Genomic DNA, 20,496 nt, shown 5'->3' on the forward strand with positions numbered 1-20,496 from the left:
TTCCAAATAAACAAACTTGTATATTTTTTACTGGCCTTGAATGACATAAATATTTTGGTGCTCATCTTAGAGAAATTCTCTGCTCTTGTAGATTCCATATTTTTCAGAAAAAATATGAAAAAGAAAACATGAAAAAATAATCTTGGCATGTTACATAGCATAGAGCTTTGTTGCATCCTTCATGAGAATAAGAAGAATTTCTCCAACCCATCTTGGGGAGCAAGAACAACTGCACCACTGCCAGATTATTCTCTATGGTCGGTGTATGAGCACTTCAACAAAATGCACAACATGCAACTGTTAGATTTAGAGAAGATGAAGAGCTTAGGAACAGTCTAGAGAGAAACAATCTCGATCAAATCCCATTAACAAGGAATGAAACCCTAAAAGGGTTTATATACAAATACAATTTAGTGTAGACCACATTATCCCTACACAAATATACAATGACAATAAAAAAGAACTAAAAATTACACATTTTATTTTTGTATAAATATTATTCCCCCCTTGAAGTTGATGCGAACATGAGTAAAGCATTAGCTTGTCCACTAGAAAATCATGGCGGCTCCGAGTAACAGGTTTGGTGAAAATATCAGCCGTTTTCACAATAGAAGAAACATAAGGGACAGATAATGTACCATTAAGATAACAATCACGAACATAATGACAATCTACATTAATATTCTTTGTTCGCTCATGAAAAACTAGATTAGATGCAATCTTAGTTGCACTTTGGTTGAGATACTTGACTTGAAAACAGTGTCATGTTTCTTGCTCTTCCATGATATTAATGATGACCCAAAAAACACACAATATCCTGTAGTAGAACTGCAAGTGTCTAAATAATCTGCCCAATTTTTATCTGCATATACACTGAGATCTCAAGAGGATGTGGAATCAAAGAATAATCCACGAATGGAAGTACCTCGAACATAGCGTAAAATTCGATGAACTGCAGATAGATGTGGTCGTCGAAGATCTAAAAAAATTGGCTCAAAACATAGACAACATATGCAATATCTGGGATAATCATAATGAGATAGATAAGGGAGCAGACAAGTTTGCAATACATCGTAAGCTCAAGAAGAGGATCTCCAACATGTGCAGAAAGGTTAACATTGAGTTACATGAGTGTATCAACAACCTTCGCATCATTCAATCGGGCACTGGAAACAAGATCAAGTGCATACTTTTGTTGATGGATGTAAATACCATGTCTAGATCGAGAAACTCAAGGCCAAAAAAATAAAACACTTCCCAAAGATCCTTCATTTGAAATTCTTTTTGCAATCGTACCTTCACATCCTTAATAGAAGTGAAATCATTGCCAGAGATAAGAATATCAACATTTAATAAAATAATGCAAATTCCATGCTTTATGGTACGAATAAACATGGAGTGATCATGCTTACTTTGAGTGAAGCCAGTTGCAAGGATGATAGCCTGAAAACATTCAAACCACGCATGGGGAGCTTATTTAAAACTGTAAATTTCTTTACAAAGTCGACAAACCAATGACTTATCTTAAGAAACAAACACAGGTGGTTCACGCATGGAAACTTCCTCTTAAAGTTCGCCATTAAGAAATATATTTTTAACATCCATCTGCCCTATGGGCCACTCACGAATAGATGCGAGTGCAATAAAAGTAAGAATAGTTGTCATATTAGCAACTGGAGCAAAAGTTTCTTCATAATCGATGTCGTGCTCCTAGGCATAACCCTAAGTAACTAATCGGCCCTTCTGCAGATCAAGAATGTCATCAGCTCCTAACTTGATTTTATAAACTCATTTACTACCAATGAAATGCCTTTTTGGGGGAAATGGGACCAAATCCCAAGTATGATTTGTCTCTAAAGCTGCAATTTCCTCATTCATAGCTATACGCCAACATTGACAATTAGATGACTAAGAAAAGAAGATAGCTCATGAAACAATAAATTAGTAATGGTTGTAAGAGAACAAGTACGGTATGGCATAACCACTAATAAGTTAAAACGATAAAATGGAATGGGCTTTCGAAGTGGCCATCGAAGGTGAACAAGACCGATAGAAGGATCAACAACTTGAGGTGATGCGTGATCAGCGCTTGACAAAGACGGCTCATCAGAGATAGTTACTGAATGTGATAATCCCTAATTTTCATAATAATGAAAAGGAAGAATATCGAAACAATGAAAAACAGGAAAACTCAAGTCCATGTGTGGTTGAATTTGGGTGTGGACAGTGTTGGTGGAAGGGTAAGTTCTCGAAAAATGTAACATGTTGGGATGTTATAATACGATTAATAGAAGGAACAAAACAATGATATCTTTTTTAATTTGTTGGATAACCTACAAACATGCATTTGACAGACTTAGATGAGAGTTTATCTCGAGTAAAAGATGGTGAAACTACAAGCATGTGTACCCAAGTACACGTAAATGTGATTAATCAGGGTGGGTTTTTGAAAAAGCTTTTGAAATGGTGACACATTTTGCAAAATCGGTGTAGGAAGAAGATTAACAAGATAGACAGCAGTAGACATTGCTTCAGCCCAAATGATCTTTCGGGAATGAGAGCTAATGAGAAGAGAACAAGTGGTTTCAAGAATATGACGATGTTTTCTTTCAGCAACTTCAATCTGTTCCGGTTATAAGAACATGTAGTTAATGAATAATGCTATTTGTACAAAGATATGCTTGAAATTCATTGGATAAAAACTCTCCCCAGAATCAGACCTAAAAACTTTAATGTGTTTCTCAAATTAATTTTTTATCATATTATGGAAGTTTTTAAAAACACTCAACACACTTGATTTTTTTTTGATAAAACAAATCCAAGCATATTTAAAAATTTCATCTATAAATATCATATAATAAGAAAATCTATTAATTGATGAAACAGGAGCAGGGCCCCAAACATCAGAGTGCACTAAAGAGAAATGATGGATACTTTTATTGTTATGAAGAAAAGGTTGGATCAAGTGTTTTGCCAACTTGCAACTCTTACAAACAATATTCTTATCAAAGTTTATATGAGAAAAGACTGCAGGTAAATGCCCAGAGTTTAAAAGAGAGCATTTTTTATCAATTTTGTTTTTTAGAAAGAAAGTTTCTCTCTAAAAAAAATATGGCAAAGGAAAAGCAATTATTTAGAGTAAACAATGGAATTAATTCGAGATACAAGAAGTAAAATTTTGCAATGCAAATCTTGCAAGATAACACAGAGATGAGCACAAATTTTGCAAGGCAAATTTTGACGGATAACAACAAAATTTGCTTAGGAAGCTTGCAATTTCTCTTAATTTGATAATGGTGCAAAAAATTAATAAAGATCAATATGCAATTTTCAAGACAAAATTTTGGGGATGAAGTTTGCAACAAGATTGCTCATTTGCAACAACAAAATGCCTAAGTTTTTGCAACAGTGAAATTCAAAGATGGCGTTAAGATTATGCAAAGAAATTTGATTGTAGAGTCAAAGAAGGTTGAGTTGCAAATTTGCAACGACATTTCAGAAGTTGGGAATTTGTTGTCATGAGAGAGAAAAACAAGGTTGAGAAATTTGTAATGAAACTTGGAAATTTGCAATGAAAAGTTGCGAAAATTTGAAAGGAAAAGGTTGCAAACAAAAAATTGAAAGGGAGAGTTTACAGTTTTTAGAGAGAGAAACTTCCACAGAGAAAATAAAATTCTTCTAATTACTGACATTTACAAAAAGGGCGATCTATGAGCAACAACAGAGAAGAGACGATCTAATCTTTGTGGCTCTAATACCATGTTAGATTTAGAGAAGATGAAGAGCTCAAGAATAGTCTAGAGAGAAATAATCTCGATCAATTCGCATAAACATGTAATGAAACCCTAAAAAGATTTATATACAAATACAAATTTAGTGTAAACCACATTATCTCTACACAAATATACAATGACAATAAAAGACAACTGAAAATCATACATTGTATTTTTATATACACATTATTATCAAGATCATTGTGCCCTTTTTAGAATTACCATGCGGATTTGTTTCCTCTATTTCACTTGTTTCGACTAACACTGCAGGCACTCGCTTGCCAGTGACGGTACTCAGACCCAACTAGCCCACAAAAAAGACGCACACAGATGGTATTTTAAAACTTCAATCCCACATCTTAAGTATAGAACCTGCAATAATGATGGATCACAAAAAGAAAAGACACATAGTGCACTCACGCTAAATATATACCCCAATGCACAATCATGCATACCCTCGCATTACATTGAGCACCTCCTGCACACAAGTATAAAACACCAAAGAACGGAAGAGGATAGACCACCGCTTAATGTACTAACAAAAGGAGACCAATAGAAAACCAAAAAAGATGACCACGAATGAAAAGGCACAAAAAGATTGCTCTAGAGAGAGAACCAACTGTTTTCATTCATGCAATTAACAAAGAGCACAAAAGAATACACACACACCCACATACTTCTAATATTATAATGTTTTGGTGATCCTTCACAAAATAGAAACTTGTTATATCTATGTAACTGCTTCTTCTTTTAGCTATATTGAAATTTTTTATCGTCACAAACAAGAAACCTAATAAATTCCTCCCAACAACTTCCTAATATACTCATCGAAATCTTTCCTCATCTAACATATTTAAGAAATACACCAACTCTATATTATCTTCCCTAAACCGCCAATAGTCCATCTAATATTTATCTAAAGCTTTTAATTCAACAAGGAAATAGAAACTAAACCAAAACATTCTTATCTTAATAATTTGGTCAAAAGAAAAATAACCCAAAATCTATTATTGCCTAGATCATCCTATGCAGCTTTGGTCATTCCGACCAGCCTGACCCTTTGGGGTGTGAAAGAGTCAATGGTGACTTTCAACATTCCGCATCAGTGATGACTCCTTGGTACAGATGGCTAGGAGTCCTATGAATTTTGCGAACCTTGGAAAACGCAAACCTTTTGTGATCAGGTCTGTAACTTGCTCTTATGTTGCTAATGGGTAAAAGATCAATGTATTTGCTCAATACCTTTTGTTGAATGAAGTGGTTGTGTAGTCGATGTCTTTCGTCCTTGCATGGAACACCGGATTCTCATTACTGCAATATAGTACAACTGTATAATTTGTATCTTTTTTTCAAGTCACACAGTAGCTACATTACCTTTTACGTAACACAAAATATGTATAAGCACTTCCAAATGAAGCTATCCACAACATTGGAATAGTCATGAAGGACTCAAATAGATTAGACCTCCAACCAGTTGCTTGTACATCCATACATCTATGAGCTCCTTCTGTATGTCACTACTTAACTTCCCATTAACTTCAGCAGGAATTTAGATAGCTTTGTAGTTCTCCATCCCGATCTTCAGTAAAAACGTACGTTGAGTACTTCCATAGTCGTAGGAATAAACCATTTATCGGTTTACTTCCAAGCAAGAAAAAATGATTAAGCTCCCCAAGCTCCTTCATCAGGAACATCATAGAAAGGTTCTCGCAAATTTGCTTGATCTCGTCGACATCATCACCAATGACTATCAAGTCATCCACATAAATTAGCACAATTTCTAGCTGTCCTGTTCTTTCCTTCACAATCAAGCTCAAATTTGTAGCTGCCATACTGTGCTTGCTAGACACCACAAATTCAATGATTTCCTATACCATGGTCGTGGATCCTGCTCCAACATCCACAAAACCTCTCACAATTTTCATACCTGGAGTGGCCTTTCGCAATACTCAAACGCACGTGGGTGCTCAATGAAAAATCTCACGATCCAACTCGCTACATTTTTCCACACACAACCATACACCCATTTCAATTCAAGGAGCCCAAATATATAGGCGAGTAATGCACAATTGCCCACTACCTAGATAACCACCCATTGCCTAGATAACTACCCATTACATCCATTTTTTCATCGTCTTTACCAAACTGCCCATACACCACTATCTATGTACTTATCTACATGGAGAGAGATATAACTACCCAAATTGCCCATATACCACTATCTGTACTTATCTACGTGGAGAGAGATATAACTATCCATACATGTAGAGATAACTACCCATATATTCCTATTATTTTGCATCATCATCTTCAACACATGTCATTTTTCTTGAGAGCATCAATCACCTCTTATATCACAGTTTGCAATTTAGTGACATCTTTTGCCTTAATAAGGCTAGCTCATCAATCTCATAATTGTCAGAGGTGCCATATGTGCACAAGTACTGGCTCCTGCATATATGCTACATCGGCATACTTCATAGTCAGTTTTAGAACCTTAGAAGGCCTAGGTGCTTGCGTTCTACTAACCTCAATTTCCTCAAGAGATCAAGATAGAAGTGAGAAACTGTGGTCGCTAGAAATTATCTGATTTTTTTTTCTCTCTATCTTTATTTTTTTAGTGGATTTTGTTTAAAGGTAAGAAGAGTTTCGTTCTTCTTATGGATCCTTAACCTTTAAGAAAGATAAAACGAATTGAAAGGCATATCTAATAGGATTAAAGTGCTAAGAAGTTATATTTTTAAAGAAAGAATAGTACGCCTTTTTCTAGAAAGGTTAAAAAGACTTTTAGAAGATAATATTAAAGGGATGAAAATTTATTGTATTTGACAAATGAAAGAAGTCATTTAACGTACAGATAGAGATAGAAACTTGTGCTATTTGTGTATTTTTCTTTTGGTGGTGTGTGGTAGGAAAAGGTAGTTGCTTTGATACCAATTGACGCAGCTGAAAATCATAGGCAGTCAACAACTAGCAATATGTCTACATTCTAGAAAGAGAAATAATTGATTAAGAAGAAAATGAATAAGCAAAAAGCACAATAAGGGGAGTTGAGACCTTGCTTAGATACCAATTGATGCAACTGAAAATCACCTACAGCCAACAACAACCGCGTTGTAGAAAGAGAAAGAATTGACTAAGAAAACAATCAACAAGAAAAGAGCACAAGGAGAGCTCAGACCTCCACAATGCATGACGAAAACATAAACGTACAAAGAAAAGAAGTTGAAGAAGTTTCTCTCTCTAACATATTAAACCACTTTTTACCATTCACTAAATAAAAACCCAATACAATAGATGTTCATCCATTTAATACTACCTTTTAAAACTTTGTCTAAACCATTCTTTTCCTCAAGGATTTTCTTTACGAAAAAAGGCCTACTCTTTCTATATTTAAAAAGATAACTCCCTACCCACCTTAATCTTAAAAGATGAATATTTTTATTCTGTCTTTCCTAAAATATAAGGTTCCTTAACAATAACATAACTCTTATTTTCTTAAACAAAACCCACTAAAAAAACTAAAGATTGCTAAAAAGAAAAGATAAAAAAGTACGATAATTTCTTGCAACCATATTTCCACGCTAATTCTTCTTCTTCCAACTGCGATCTGCTCACCCCAAATAATCCAAAGTGATTATCTCAAACCTATGAAAATCAAAATAAAACTTTTAAATTATCTATCTGTTGATTTGAATCAAATTTCCCATCCAAATCTGATTTTATACAGCATAAATATATCTAATGTGAGTAAAAAACTCTTAAGATGAAATCAATGGAATGCATTCTACGCTAGTTGAAGTCACATATAGAACCATCCTGTCTATCTATGACCCATCAAAGCCTTAATTGTTGGTAACCCGAAGGTTTAAATGTCTCGCTCCCTGTAACATGACAGAGGAACGCTGGCAAAAAAATTTTTCCTTGTTTCTATTTATTTACCCCTTAAGGCAACCTGTGGCTCCCCACGTGAAATAGGAAAAGACGTAAAGAGCCTTCCAACCCCTTTTCTTAACACTTAGACAAAGAATGAGGCTCCTGTTCCAGCCATACTTTTTTTTTTTTTTTTGTAATCTTATGTTTATTGTATTGCCACCCATGTTTTATACATCTTGTTAACAACAATATTTCGGGTGGAAAATTCAAACATGTGCGAAAATAATCATTCAATGTGTTTAATTTGAGGGGAGAGAGAGGATAAGGCAATTAAAACTCTCTAACAAAGAATAGAGAGAGGAAATAATGGGGCAGAATAAAATGTTAACGGACAAGTTGTTCACACTCGATTATCTGGAGCAGTGAGATCACCCACAGGACGAAGAAGAAATAACTTGGTTGAAATCATGGCTTCCAGTTATCAAATTTGTCTTGTTGAAAAACTGAAAACTGATGGGTGAGTGTCTTGGTACGGGACGAACTGGGCCTCCGCATAGAAAGATGTGAATAAATAAATAAATCACCGTACAAGTGATGGTAGAGAGAGAAAGTGTGGGTGAAATGAAAGGACTGAGAGACCTTGATAGGCGCTTCCTTTTGGCTGACTGGACTGAACCTCTCCAACCTCGGGTAGGTCACTGTTAGCATTGGGACTTTGATCCTAAGTGCTTCGTGAAAAGAAGGCCACAGATAGAGATAGAAAAAGGAATTTTAAACGCATTTCGAAAATGAAGGATGACAAGGTTCACAGAAGCAACAGTGCACGAACTGAAAGTGATTGAGAGAGAGAAAGAGGAGTGTATCCGAGGAAACCAAATAATCGAGGTCCATCATTCATTTATTCACCTGCCATCCTGCTCTGCAAACGCACAGTGATGTAGAGAGAGAGGGTGATGCATTTGCATTTCTCTCTCTTCAGTTGCAGTCAAGAGTCAAGGCTGAAGAGTGAGACTTAAACTGGGCCCGCACGGGAGAGGCTGGAGTGGAGGCGCGCGGAGCCTGAGCAGTAACGTCAAAATCATAGACAAGTGCGTGAAAGGGTCACATCACTCACCTCGTTCTTCCCCGCCTTCTACGCGCGTTACACATTTCGAAACCCTAGGACAAGCACAGCCTACCCACTTTGCACCCTCTCTCTCTTCCAATAATTAGGTTTTTCTATTCTATTCTATTCGATTCTATGTAATCTCAAAAGCAGTTCAAATAGAGTAAGTATTCCAATAACTTCTCAAAGTTATTGTCTATTTTCTCTCTGCATTTTCGACCTAAAAGTCGCTGTTTATTCCAATCCAGCAACGATCTCTTTTACTATTTTCTCTCTCTAAGCATCCCTTTAGGACAAGCTCTTCTTGCTCTCTCTCCAGAATTCCTCCATCCAACCCATGAAATGTCCCTGTTCTTCTCTCAAAAGCTAAAACTACAAAGTAACCGAGGATAACTATTTATAAGAAAAAGTTTATATAGAGTTTGAGGCTATGAACCATTCAATTAGAGTCCACCTCAAAATTTTATTAGAAGAGGTTGATTTGATGCTCAAATATCTTCAAATTGATTATCTTGATATCAAAATGTATGGACATTAAAAAAAATATAGATTTCAATTTTTTAAAATAATATATTTTGTAATGTATTTTTGAACAAGTCAATTTTCAATATTTTCATAACTCAGCTCGATCTACACTAGTTTTGTATCTTTAAAATTTATAAATAAATATACAAATATATTTAAAAGCCGTTATTAAGATTTTCAGTATTGAAACCACGTTTTTTTGCCACTATTTAAAGGTGTGCACTAAGGAAATTAATTCAGGAGATGCGTACCCCACCCCCACATTTGGCATTTATTTCAAACCAGGGTGGCTTTCAACCACCGTGGTGCAGCTGAAAGGTGGACCCGATGTGTTCCACCATGTACGGTAAAGAGGTCTTTCATGGAGTGAAATAAGAGTGGTTTTCTCTCTCAGTTTAAAGACTTGACAAGCAGCTGCTGCGGGCTCCGTAGGTCTGATAGCGCCTGCCCACTCACCATGCAAGTCTTATCAAACTTCCATCATACACCGCCAAGCACATGCAAGTCGATACGGGCACATAATCTTGTCAAAATAATAATAATAGGGGCATTTTATCAAAAATTAAATAATAACGACGTACAAACCTAAATATGGACGTTATCTAAAAGAACCCGTTTCTATGTGCCAAGCCCGCATATGTAAGGCTTAATTTTTATGGATACATGGAGATCATGAATATGAAAAAAATAAATAAATTTTAAAAATTAAAAATAATAATTTTAACAAAAAAACCTTTTGGACAGTTAATTTCTATTGTTTTTAAATGGAACACTTATTTCCATTCATCTTTGAAAAAGATGTTTTACACTATTTAAGAATGCATATATAGAAATACTATCCAGCCTGCATGAAACAATTTTTTTTATCTAAAAATTTATTATTCATATAAATATTTAGATGGTACATAAAAAAACTGCTAAAAAGTTCAATTTTTTATTTTAAATTTTTAATTTTTAGTTTTTTTTTCATATTTATGATCATCTTGACCAAGATGATGAACATACAAAAAACAAATTAGAAAAACAAATCATCCAAAATGAATTTTATTATGGGGCTACATATATACATATGAGTCGGCCAACTAGAGTCGGCCATCCACAACAATAATTGGGGCAGCATTTTTTAAATGAGAGAAACATTATTCTCTTTCTTGTTGGTATTTCTTATGCGGCCGAGGGGGCAGATAGAGTGGGCGAGACAGGGTTTTTTGTTTTTCTTTTTGTTAAACTAGTGCCCTACCCGTTTTTTCACCTACTCAAAAGAAAAGTAGAAGGCCATAAAGACAGAGCACCCGTGTAACATCAAGCAAAAACTGGCTCCTACTTTCTCTTTCTTAACTACGGTTGACACGAGGTCAGCCCTAAACAATAGAAATCAGTTTTTCTCTTCATATTCACACATCACATCCCCGGCTTGAAATAATCTTTTGTTTGTTTTGTTTTTTAGGGGACCATACTTTTAGATATGAAAATTGATGCCAAATTTTTTCAAACCTACAAAAAATTACTTGCAACGGCTGTCTTTACAGTTGGGATAGGTTGAATGAACGGGACATTGTCAATACAAATCTTAATTGAAGCAGTCATCTAATTTATTTTTCATGACTTTAGGAAAAATAATGTTATTCTTGAATAGTAGAATAACCAAGATATGGTTAGAGAAAAATAGAAAGAAAGAAACACAAGAAACTGCAATTAAGCATGTTGGGTTTACTAAAAACAAGTAGCGGATAGACCTCGTAAACGAAGGACTGGATATTTGATGCACGATAAAAGTTGTTTCCACAAACATCGAAAGTAATAAAAAACAAGGAAATATGATAGTGTAGGTAGGTAGCATGTCGGGCCATTGACATGACACCACTAGAGCTAGCACTACCATTTCAGTTGTAAACAATGGTTGGAAGAAATTAAGGCCCGTGAATCCTTGGATGGTAAAGAAGGGTATTAAGTAAGAGCTTCCATGGATCTCTAAGGCATATGGCGTTTAGAGTAATGCTGAATAATGCGTCAGAATACTCCTCCTTAAAAAAACAAAAAAAAACAAAAAAAAAAGCCACCTCAACCTATATTACATCTATGTGGGCACTAGACCTAAACAGTTTCATCTATGTGGGCACAAAACCTAAACAGTTTAAGGAAATTTTAGGTATCAAGGAATGTTTTGGTCTAGTGCCCAAAATCTAAAAAAGCAAACCTAGTGCCCAAAACCTAAAAAGGCAAAGAGAGATGGATGTGAGTTTATTCCCTGAACTCTTTTTTTTTGAGAGACTATAGTGCCCAAATACCAAAAAAAAGGCTATTTCTCTCCCTCTACAACCAGCTTTTTCCACTCCTAGGATTCTCTCACACAAGTGGTTATCCAAATAACAACCTAGAACCATTTTAATCTAATGCATAAGATTTGAACTATCTCTATCTAAACAAGATTCTCCCATATCCTCAACTTATAACAAATTATATAATTCCATGGGGGTTCTCCCACCTACAAGGAGCAAACCACCCAAGTCCAAACTCATATGATGATATACCAAATGTAAGAACTCTCATAGAATACTAAGGAAATGTGTCGTGAGAGCTTAAGGGGTAGTGCATCACTACATAAAGAACCACATTACATTATCATCAAACTAATGTGGAACACCTCTTATTTCTTATCCAAAACAGCTCCAGCCTACCCGAGACAGATTTAGGCGCACCAGATTGAGCATCTCAACTAATCCCTCACTAGTTTTTAAACATTCGGAAGAGTAGTTAACCTATTTATGCACACATACCCAACTTATCAAATGAAAGGACATCCAAGATAAAACGCCCTATGAACAAATATTTAGAGTATGCACATGACCTTTGTTAACAAAAGTCCTAATGAACCCAACAACATGCGTCACGAATTGTTCTAAGATATTCCTAATGTAAGTCGCATGAGATAAATGTAAGAAGCTTCTTAGAATGATTGTGTCCGATCTCAACATCTTGCACATGATGAACATTGCCCATATCCCGCACATTGAAATTTGGGGACAATCACTCCTCAATGATATCGACTGTCTCCTTGTCATTCCTTTCCCTTCAGGATCTCCTCAACTTATAATGACAAAATTATGGAACTCCAAGTGTTCTGGACGACATATCCTTATCAAGGAAATTCATTTGAATAACCATCGAGTCAAGTTCCAGAGTCTAACTAACTACAAAGGAAAAAGTGAGGCGAACTGATATTATTCTCACCACCAAGAGGAATATCACAACATAGTCCACAATCAATTCAGGGAACCCTATCACGCTTTGGTTCAATATCATTTATCCATAGTTACAATGGCTTATATTTTACAGGGAAGATCCACAAGGTCCCAAGCACGATTATTCTCCATAGAACTAATCTCTCAGTTTGTTACGGTAAATCAAATTGCTAGCAACAATGATATCCATGCTTCCTAATATATACCGAGTCCATCCTCATCAGTGGAGATGCAGGTCAAGCCTTCACCCTCTACAAGGATTTCTGCCATATGCACTCACTCATATGAGGATAAGGAATAAATGGAGGCTCCTTCCCACTTTATCGACAACCATGGAATACTCCCGATGTCATCCTTTAGTCAAGGAATCTCCTCACCATTCTTGATTTGATATGCAAAGATCTCACATAGATCTAGAGTCATCTAAGACAATCTCATTGATAGAAACTTCAACTTAACGAAATCCACATCACGGGATTCAAGTTTCTCTAAGGTCATCCTCTTCAAACTCATAACCTAGCATATACGCATTAGAGTTTTCAAAATATCTAATGAGGTTTTATGCTATGGACTTGCTATTTAGTAGATTGTTAGATGAGATGACAACGACAACTGACATGCAAAGACTAAAGTACAATACTGGTGGTGGGAGGGGGGGGGGGGGGCTGTCTTACAGATTCATAACTTCTGTAAGGGGGTTTTCAAGCACATATTTTTTGAAGCCACTCTATTCAAGATGCATACAACAATCAATAGAGCATCTCCCATGAGCTCAAATAAAGACTAGCTCTCCTCAAGCCTAAGGGATTTTTTGGGCTTTTGCCAGGGATTCTCCTAGGATTTTAGGTTCGTAATCTCGAAGGGTTTTCTATGATTTTATAAAGATTTGTTTATGAGTTTATATAGTTTCCTTTTAAGTTTCTTATTTATGGATTTTTTTTTTTTTTTTTTTTTTTTTTTTTTTTGGGGTGGGGGGGAGAATATACCTCTTTAAGATTGGGATTCCTAGGTTTAAGATAGAGTTTGACTAGTCAAAATGTGGTTTAGAAACTAATCCAATAAATCCAATAAACATTGAGAATCATCCAAAACATTTCAAAATTTTCTAGAATGATTTCATGACCAGAAATCCTTTATTGCATCAATCACTCTGGCTTGTATGGAAAATTGTGTTGAGTCCAAGAGAAGGGATTTGGTCCAACTTTAACTCAGTATTGAGGTTTGTTTTGAGGTATTCTAAGTTCGAGGACTATAGGTTAGGAACACCAAGATGGTATGGTTTCTATGGTTCAGATTGCAAGTTAATTCCCTACAGTTGCTCCACTTTGGAGTTCGCTTCGGGTAGCGGTAATTAGAAAAGAAGTAAACACTTGAGAGACAATGAAGTAAATTAAGGGTCATACACTTGAATGCCTAACACCCGATGATGAATGGTGGAATTTCGATGGGGAAGATTCGTAAGACATCAACATAAATTGTGCTTACAATGGGGCAAGTGGTATTCGATAATCTAGGATTCGTAGGACAACAAGAACCTTGCTAGGACTGGGATAGTTATATTTTTGTTGAGATCACCAAGGTGACGCTACTTGGTACTACAGGTAAACATCTTTGGCTTAAACCTTTATTTTTGAGCATTAGTATTCAATTGAATGGAAAACAAATCGGAAATTGCGATTGAGGATAATGAAAATCTAGCCAATTGAATCTTTCCTTTCACCCTAAATACTAAGGTTTTTGGGTTCTCAAATCTGGGATAAGGTTTTGGGACCTATGTGTCTGCTAGTTATTTCTTCATAAAAAGGAGGTTTTTCAATGTGGATTTTCCACCCATTTTTCAAGACTTTAGAGAAGGCGAAATGAAGTTACATCATGTACATGCTGTCTAAGTGCTTTGTTTTGGAAAATATTTTCTAGATATTTTGAAAATAGGGAGACCACATATCATGCATATTGTTTTTAACAAAGAAATTAAAATTCTTTTTGAAATCAAAATGAATAAAAACTAAAAATTTTGGAAGGAGGGGAGACGAAAGGGAGATTTTGAAAAAAAAACTGGATAACAATTTAGGGTCATGCCACTATGGAGCATTTTTCAAAAAAAGGGATTTTGAAAAACATTTTTGGAAAAGTTGTGCAAAGATATTTTTTAATTTTCTTTTAAAGATATGGTCTTGTAGTTTAATCATTTGTGTCCGTTTTGGCATGGCTTTGTGAACTCGCACATCCTTTGCTGGGATCTTCAAGACCAGGAATTTTCAAATACTCTCTTGTCTTCAAATCATAGCCCACGTAGCGAAAATTTCTAATCAATGCCATAGAAGATGTAGGATACTTTCCCTAGTGCTTGGGATCTCCTTGGATTTTCTAATTTCGACTCTTCACTGTGAAACCTTTGAGCATCAAACGATCGAGAACCTTCATGATTTACATAGAGAGATTTTTAACCTTGACCAGACTAACTAGTGCACCCCTTAACTTGTTTTGTGCACTCGACCAAATTTTACTTAAGAGCCTCTAGAATATTCTTTCTTTGATATTAGACCCCTTATCTTCACTTTCGACGCCTTTCTCTAATTTTAAAAGCATCATTGACTTTTTTATCTTCTGTCTTTCCGTTTTTGTAATCTTGTTCTCTCTCTTTTTGCGTGTGTGTATTTTATTTCGGTCCACTATATGATTTGTCTCTGATGGACGGTTGATGCTTTTGAACTGAATATTTGCATGATTTTTCCCTTTTGAACTTTGTCCTTGAAGATGGGGAGTCTTTCTTTTCACTTGGTTTGAAATTGGAGGTTCTTCTTTCATGACATTTTGTCACAAGACCAAGTCAAAACTTATTTATATCCCTATCCCCTCAAAACTATCATTTTTCCCACTTCTCCAGATGGTAAGGAGATCTAATCTTAGTTATCCTAAGATTTCTTTGGCCCAAGGTTGACGGTGGTTGTAGAAATCTTGTTAAACCTTCCTTTTGAACTCCCCCACTAACACTTCGAATTTTCAGACATGGAATCACTTTTAGTTTCTAGTCCTTCAATCTTCTGGTTGTTTGACTAAGTTCATAGAGTTTATTCCGTATTAACGAGTGGCTCTTATGACAGGGTTTGCATCCCTTCCAATGGTTCATTTTGAATATGGGTGCCCTGGCTATTGGGGTCAGCTATCCCTATTGATTTCTGGTGATCTCTCTTTCTCCAATGATACTTTGCCACTCTTAAGTGGATTATTAACCCAAAAGGTAGCTCAATCGATCTCCTTGAGTTTAATTCTTCATCCCACTTAGGTGGGTTCTCCATGAAATCTTGTGAAGCAGCCCAGGTTCCCCCCCTTAGTATTTCTAGCCTTCTAAGGCAACATCCTCTGGCTCTTGAGAAGATGGACAAATCGGGTTTCGATTTGAAAAAGTGGCAACACTTGGCTCTTCCAAACAGTCTTTTATCGACTAAACCTGAGAGAACAAGTGTTTGACCCTTTTGGGTTCAGTCTATTGTCCCAGATGTGTTAGTTATCTATTACATCTATTTGAAAGATTGGCATGATTGGGCCATTTACTTTTGTGTCGACAAGTATCATAGGGATGTCTTGGATCTTTTATGGGCTTGTATCTTCAACTATGATCAAGGTCCTTCGTTAGTTTCTTGGTCCCTCCCCCTTTTCTTAAATTATGGGACCTTGGCTAAGGCTATCCTTATGATAATTGTTTTGAAGATCCCTAACCTGGGGTCCCTGGTCAAGTTTAAGCTTATATGGATCTTCTTCTACTGGGTGAATAATTTGATTCCCTTGTGGATTCATATATTCGATTATGATTGATGTTCTTCATGGGGTAGCTTATTCTTTCAACCCATCATGTAATATGGAGCTCGGACTTAGGCAACCCTTATCATTGTGGTTTTGAGGATCCCTAGCCTCAAGGTTTTGGGCGAGATTATGCTCGTCTTGGTCCTCATTTGTTGATTTCTTAGTATATTAGATGATCTTCAAGCCTAGGCAAGTCCCATTAGTGTTTATTAGTCTAACATCGACCATCCTTTAGGAGGTCAAAGTTGTCTCCTCTTCCTTATTAGGGGCAAAAGTAGGCTCATGCTTCACTTTAGCTTCCTTTAAAATAATGATAATGCCTTGACCAATAAAATCCTAGATGATATGTTCGAGAGCAAGGCATTTCTCAGTATCGTGGTCATGGTTTTAATGCAGTTTGCACCAATTTGATATATCTCCAATCGATAAGAGAGGAATCAAAGCCACATGCAACTCAACCAAGTTGTTCTTGAGGAGCAATTTAAGGATATCGCTCATCAAATTCTTAATGGGAGTAAATTCCCTAGGAATGCCTTCTTGAGTTCGCCATGTATAGAAATCATATCTACCCAAGTAGGCCTTTTCAGATGAAATCCTCTCTAATTCATGCTTTCAAAAGATGATGTAGAATCTGTCTAATTATAATTAAAAAATAGATTCGTCTTAGAAAACTAAGCCTATTTGAGAATTGCAAGCAATGCTTTCTTGAAATCGTGCAAAATTGTGAAAAGAAACCAAGAAAAATACTAAGGAAAATAAAGAGAAAATAAATAAATAAAAATTAACTAAAAATTAAATTCAAGAAAGCATAAAAGAAACTTACCTAGAAAACCCAGAGTTAGGGCTTCTATTAAGATCGGAAGTTGATTTACACCTTTGGTGCCTTCTCTTTTACTTGAAAAATTGGCCTGAAAGTGGTTGATGAATTGAACATTTTGTAGAGAATTTTATTACGAATTTTGGTGGGGAACTATCGAGATAAAGTTTCGGATTTCTAGACTAGGGTTTTTCTAGGTTTTCCTAGATCTAGGTTTTTCTAGGGTTTTCCTAGATAAAGTATTTTCTTCTAGACCAAGGGGATTTTTTGGGAATTTTATAGGCATTTGCCTAGGATTTTAGGCTCCTAATTTCTAAGAGATTTTGCTAGGATTTATAGGGATAATTTTCTATTATTTTATATATCCTTTTCTTCGATTATTATTTGGGATGAGTTAGGAGGGTTTATGTATGCTTAAGAATTAGGTATATTAAGGATAGATTATTCTTCAGATTCCAAGTTTTATTATAGGGTTAGATAGGGTTTGACTTGTCCAAACACAGTCTAATCCAAGAACTCCCAAAAATATTTGGAGTCTTTGAAAACTTTCCAACGGGAAATCATGGCCCAAAAGCCTTTAACGACATAGATAGCATTGTTGGGCAAATCGGGCCTTGCGTCACTGACCCAAACCTTACCCTAGCTCACATCGAAAATTGTCGTGAGTCCAATCCAACTCTTATTCAACTTTGGGGTCTATTTTGAGATTTTATGAGGTTATGGAACTACATGTGAGGTTTACTACGATGTTGTCATGTCCAATGGTTTATGTTGCAAGTTTCAGGGAATTCCCATGGCCTCAAGGAGATGTTGTTTACAATGATTGTTTGATTACACCTGGTTACACAATCACATAATGAATTATTGTCTTTCACTCTCGTGAGTCTTCAAGAATCTAGATAGTCAAAGCTCGGAAACAAAAAATTTCACAGCCAAACTGGACGATGCTAGTAATCATGATCAAGTAGATTTAGAGGCTGGACACCCCAACCCTCATCAAGTGAGTGTTTGCATCCCCAATGCAAAATTCCACTATAGGTGCAATGTAATGAAGGTCAGTGCCCGTTAGACCTTCCAAAATCAGATTGGCTCAACATGGTGGGTCCATAGGCCATACGAAAACAAGTGTTGCATAGACATTCAATAGTTTTTTGCTAATATCATCATTTTAGAAGCAGAACTAGCCAACAAGACACCCTGACAATTGCATCCGGCTTTGTATGCTATCCAAAACCATATATGGTTTGTTGAAAATTGATGTGGGATGTTAAGATATTCCCCTCGGAAGTTTGAGGCTGCACACAATCCACATGGAACCGAGGCAACTCCGAGGCCTCACAAACGACACCATATATTATGACTACAGATGGTTGTGCAGCCTCAGTGGGGCCGCACATGTTTTGGGTGAGGTTGTGATGCCATAAGGACAAGGTGTTGCTGCCACAACACCATCAACCCAATAGCTGAAGAGTTTAACCATGATGAAGCCGTGCAAAAATAACATGCATCGACAACCTTTACAATAAATAGTGCAACTACAACAGACATGGTTACTGAAACTGCACGTATGTTCATACGGCCACAGACGTATAGAGAAACTATGAAGCCTCAAGGCACATGTGGCACAGTAAGTGTGGCACACGTGACATGACACATGTGGCACATGTGTTGCTTCTGTGGATTGCATGTGACTTAGACATGACACAAGATGACACGTTTGTCACACGTGAGGGGCACCCACTACCCATGCTAGCATGGGTCACATGTCGCATGTGTGGCACATGTGCCGTGCTGCATGACCATACGGTTGCAAGTGCTCTACTGGTTCGTCCCCCGACCACTACACATTACGAATGACTCAACGTGTGCAGATGTGGCCAGTGCGCATGTTAACATGCACCTGCATGGACACACGCATGGTGGTCCACCGAGGGACCATGCATCTTGTGGGCGCCCAATGCACATTTGGTGCACCCGTGAGTCCCATGCGAGTGCCATTTATGCCTATGGTTCGTTGCGCAATCCTTAGATCATGCTAGACACTTCCAGGGGCCAAAAGATGGTGAAAAACGCCTGAAAAATGCCAAAAACTACCTTAAAAAGTATTGGTATCAGATTGGTCGCGTACTTTTTCAAATCCACTTGGTTTCTTGATGCAAGAGGGACATGCTTGTGGTAATCCAAGCACAATGCTGATGCTTTAAACAATGCAAGGCTATCAAATTTGAGAGCGAACACAATAGAATCACTTCGACACATGCACGTTAAACAGATCTATGAGCGAGCTCTATGGAATTGCAGAAAGACCAGATACGAGAGGAACCTTCATCAAGGGGCTCTGATACCAACGTTCCCACCATGAGATCCCTACTTAGTGCAAACGATGAAAAAAAAAAACACACATGAGGTTTCGATGAAGTTTACATATCATTTTGAATCCGATCACCATATTTAGCTCTGTTTGTTTCTTTTGGGTATCGAGAGTATGATGTCACCTCCTTAAGTTCCCCTCTGTTGATTACAAGAACCATGAAGATAATTCCACATGGTCAATCCTGAGCCATTCGATGAAAAGCTCAAAAGCTCTCGTACGCCAGGAGGGGATCCGTAGGATTTCTCAGATAGGTACGAGACAAAGGTAAGAAAGAGGGACATGGGTCTCTTCCCTAAACCTTTTCCCCCTGGAAGTTGTAGAGATGTGCACAATCCCTCAAATACGAAACCAAATATTGTATTTTCCCTCTCTACAAGCTCTTCTTATTAAAGAGGTTCCTATTCCGAAGATTCTCTTACAAAAGTTGTTATCCAAATAACCACCTGGAGTTATTTAAATCTTTTAGCTAAGATTTGAGCTAACTATCCATATTCAAAAAGATTCTCCCAAATCCTCGAGCCCTACAATTGATATAATTCAATGGGGATCCTCACTGGAATACGCAATTTCTGTCAATGGGGATCCTCGCTGGAATATACAATTTCTGTGCTAGAAACCCTTATGATGACCTGACGATCTATTACCAACTTTAATTATGAAATTTGAAGCACTAAAATTGGTGAGCATATCAAACACTTGAAAATCTAAAAAATAGACGATCTAGATAATATATCACAAGATGCACTATTTTTAAGGTGAGAAATCCTTTTATTTATTTTTTTTCCGAATCCATACATCTCATAGTAAAATGATCAATCGGACGGTTTTTCTAATATAGTAACAACCTTTTTCAGTGGATTTTTGGGGCTTTATCTTACTTTTATAGTTAAGGTGGATGCCCTATGTAGCCTTTTTCTTCATCTCATATTAAGGAGACAGCTTGGTTTTTATCATTGAATTATTATAGTTCAAAGTTTTCA

At 36.5% G+C, this 20,496-nt stretch overlaps 1 protein-coding gene across 1 annotated transcript in view; it reads right to left on the bottom strand.

Moving 5' to 3' along the window:
• Nucleotides 1-20,496, bottom strand: part of KNAT1 (homeobox knotted-like protein) — a 49,333-nt gene that overhangs the window by 19,305 nt on the left and 9,532 nt on the right. The window contains exon 5 of the mRNA XM_020670095.2: nucleotides 6,831-6,866. Coding sequence (XP_020525754.1) covers nucleotides 6,831-6,866 — 36 coding nt within the window. The remainder of the gene's footprint in view (nucleotides 1-6,830; nucleotides 6,867-20,496) is intronic.

Source organism: Amborella trichopoda, chromosome 12 (assembly GCF_054954075.1).
Source record: "Amborella trichopoda isolate Santa Cruz 75 chromosome 12, AtrichopodaSantaCruz75HAP2 v2.0, whole genome shotgun sequence".
Taxonomy (NCBI): domain Eukaryota; kingdom Viridiplantae; phylum Streptophyta; class Magnoliopsida; order Amborellales; family Amborellaceae; genus Amborella; species Amborella trichopoda.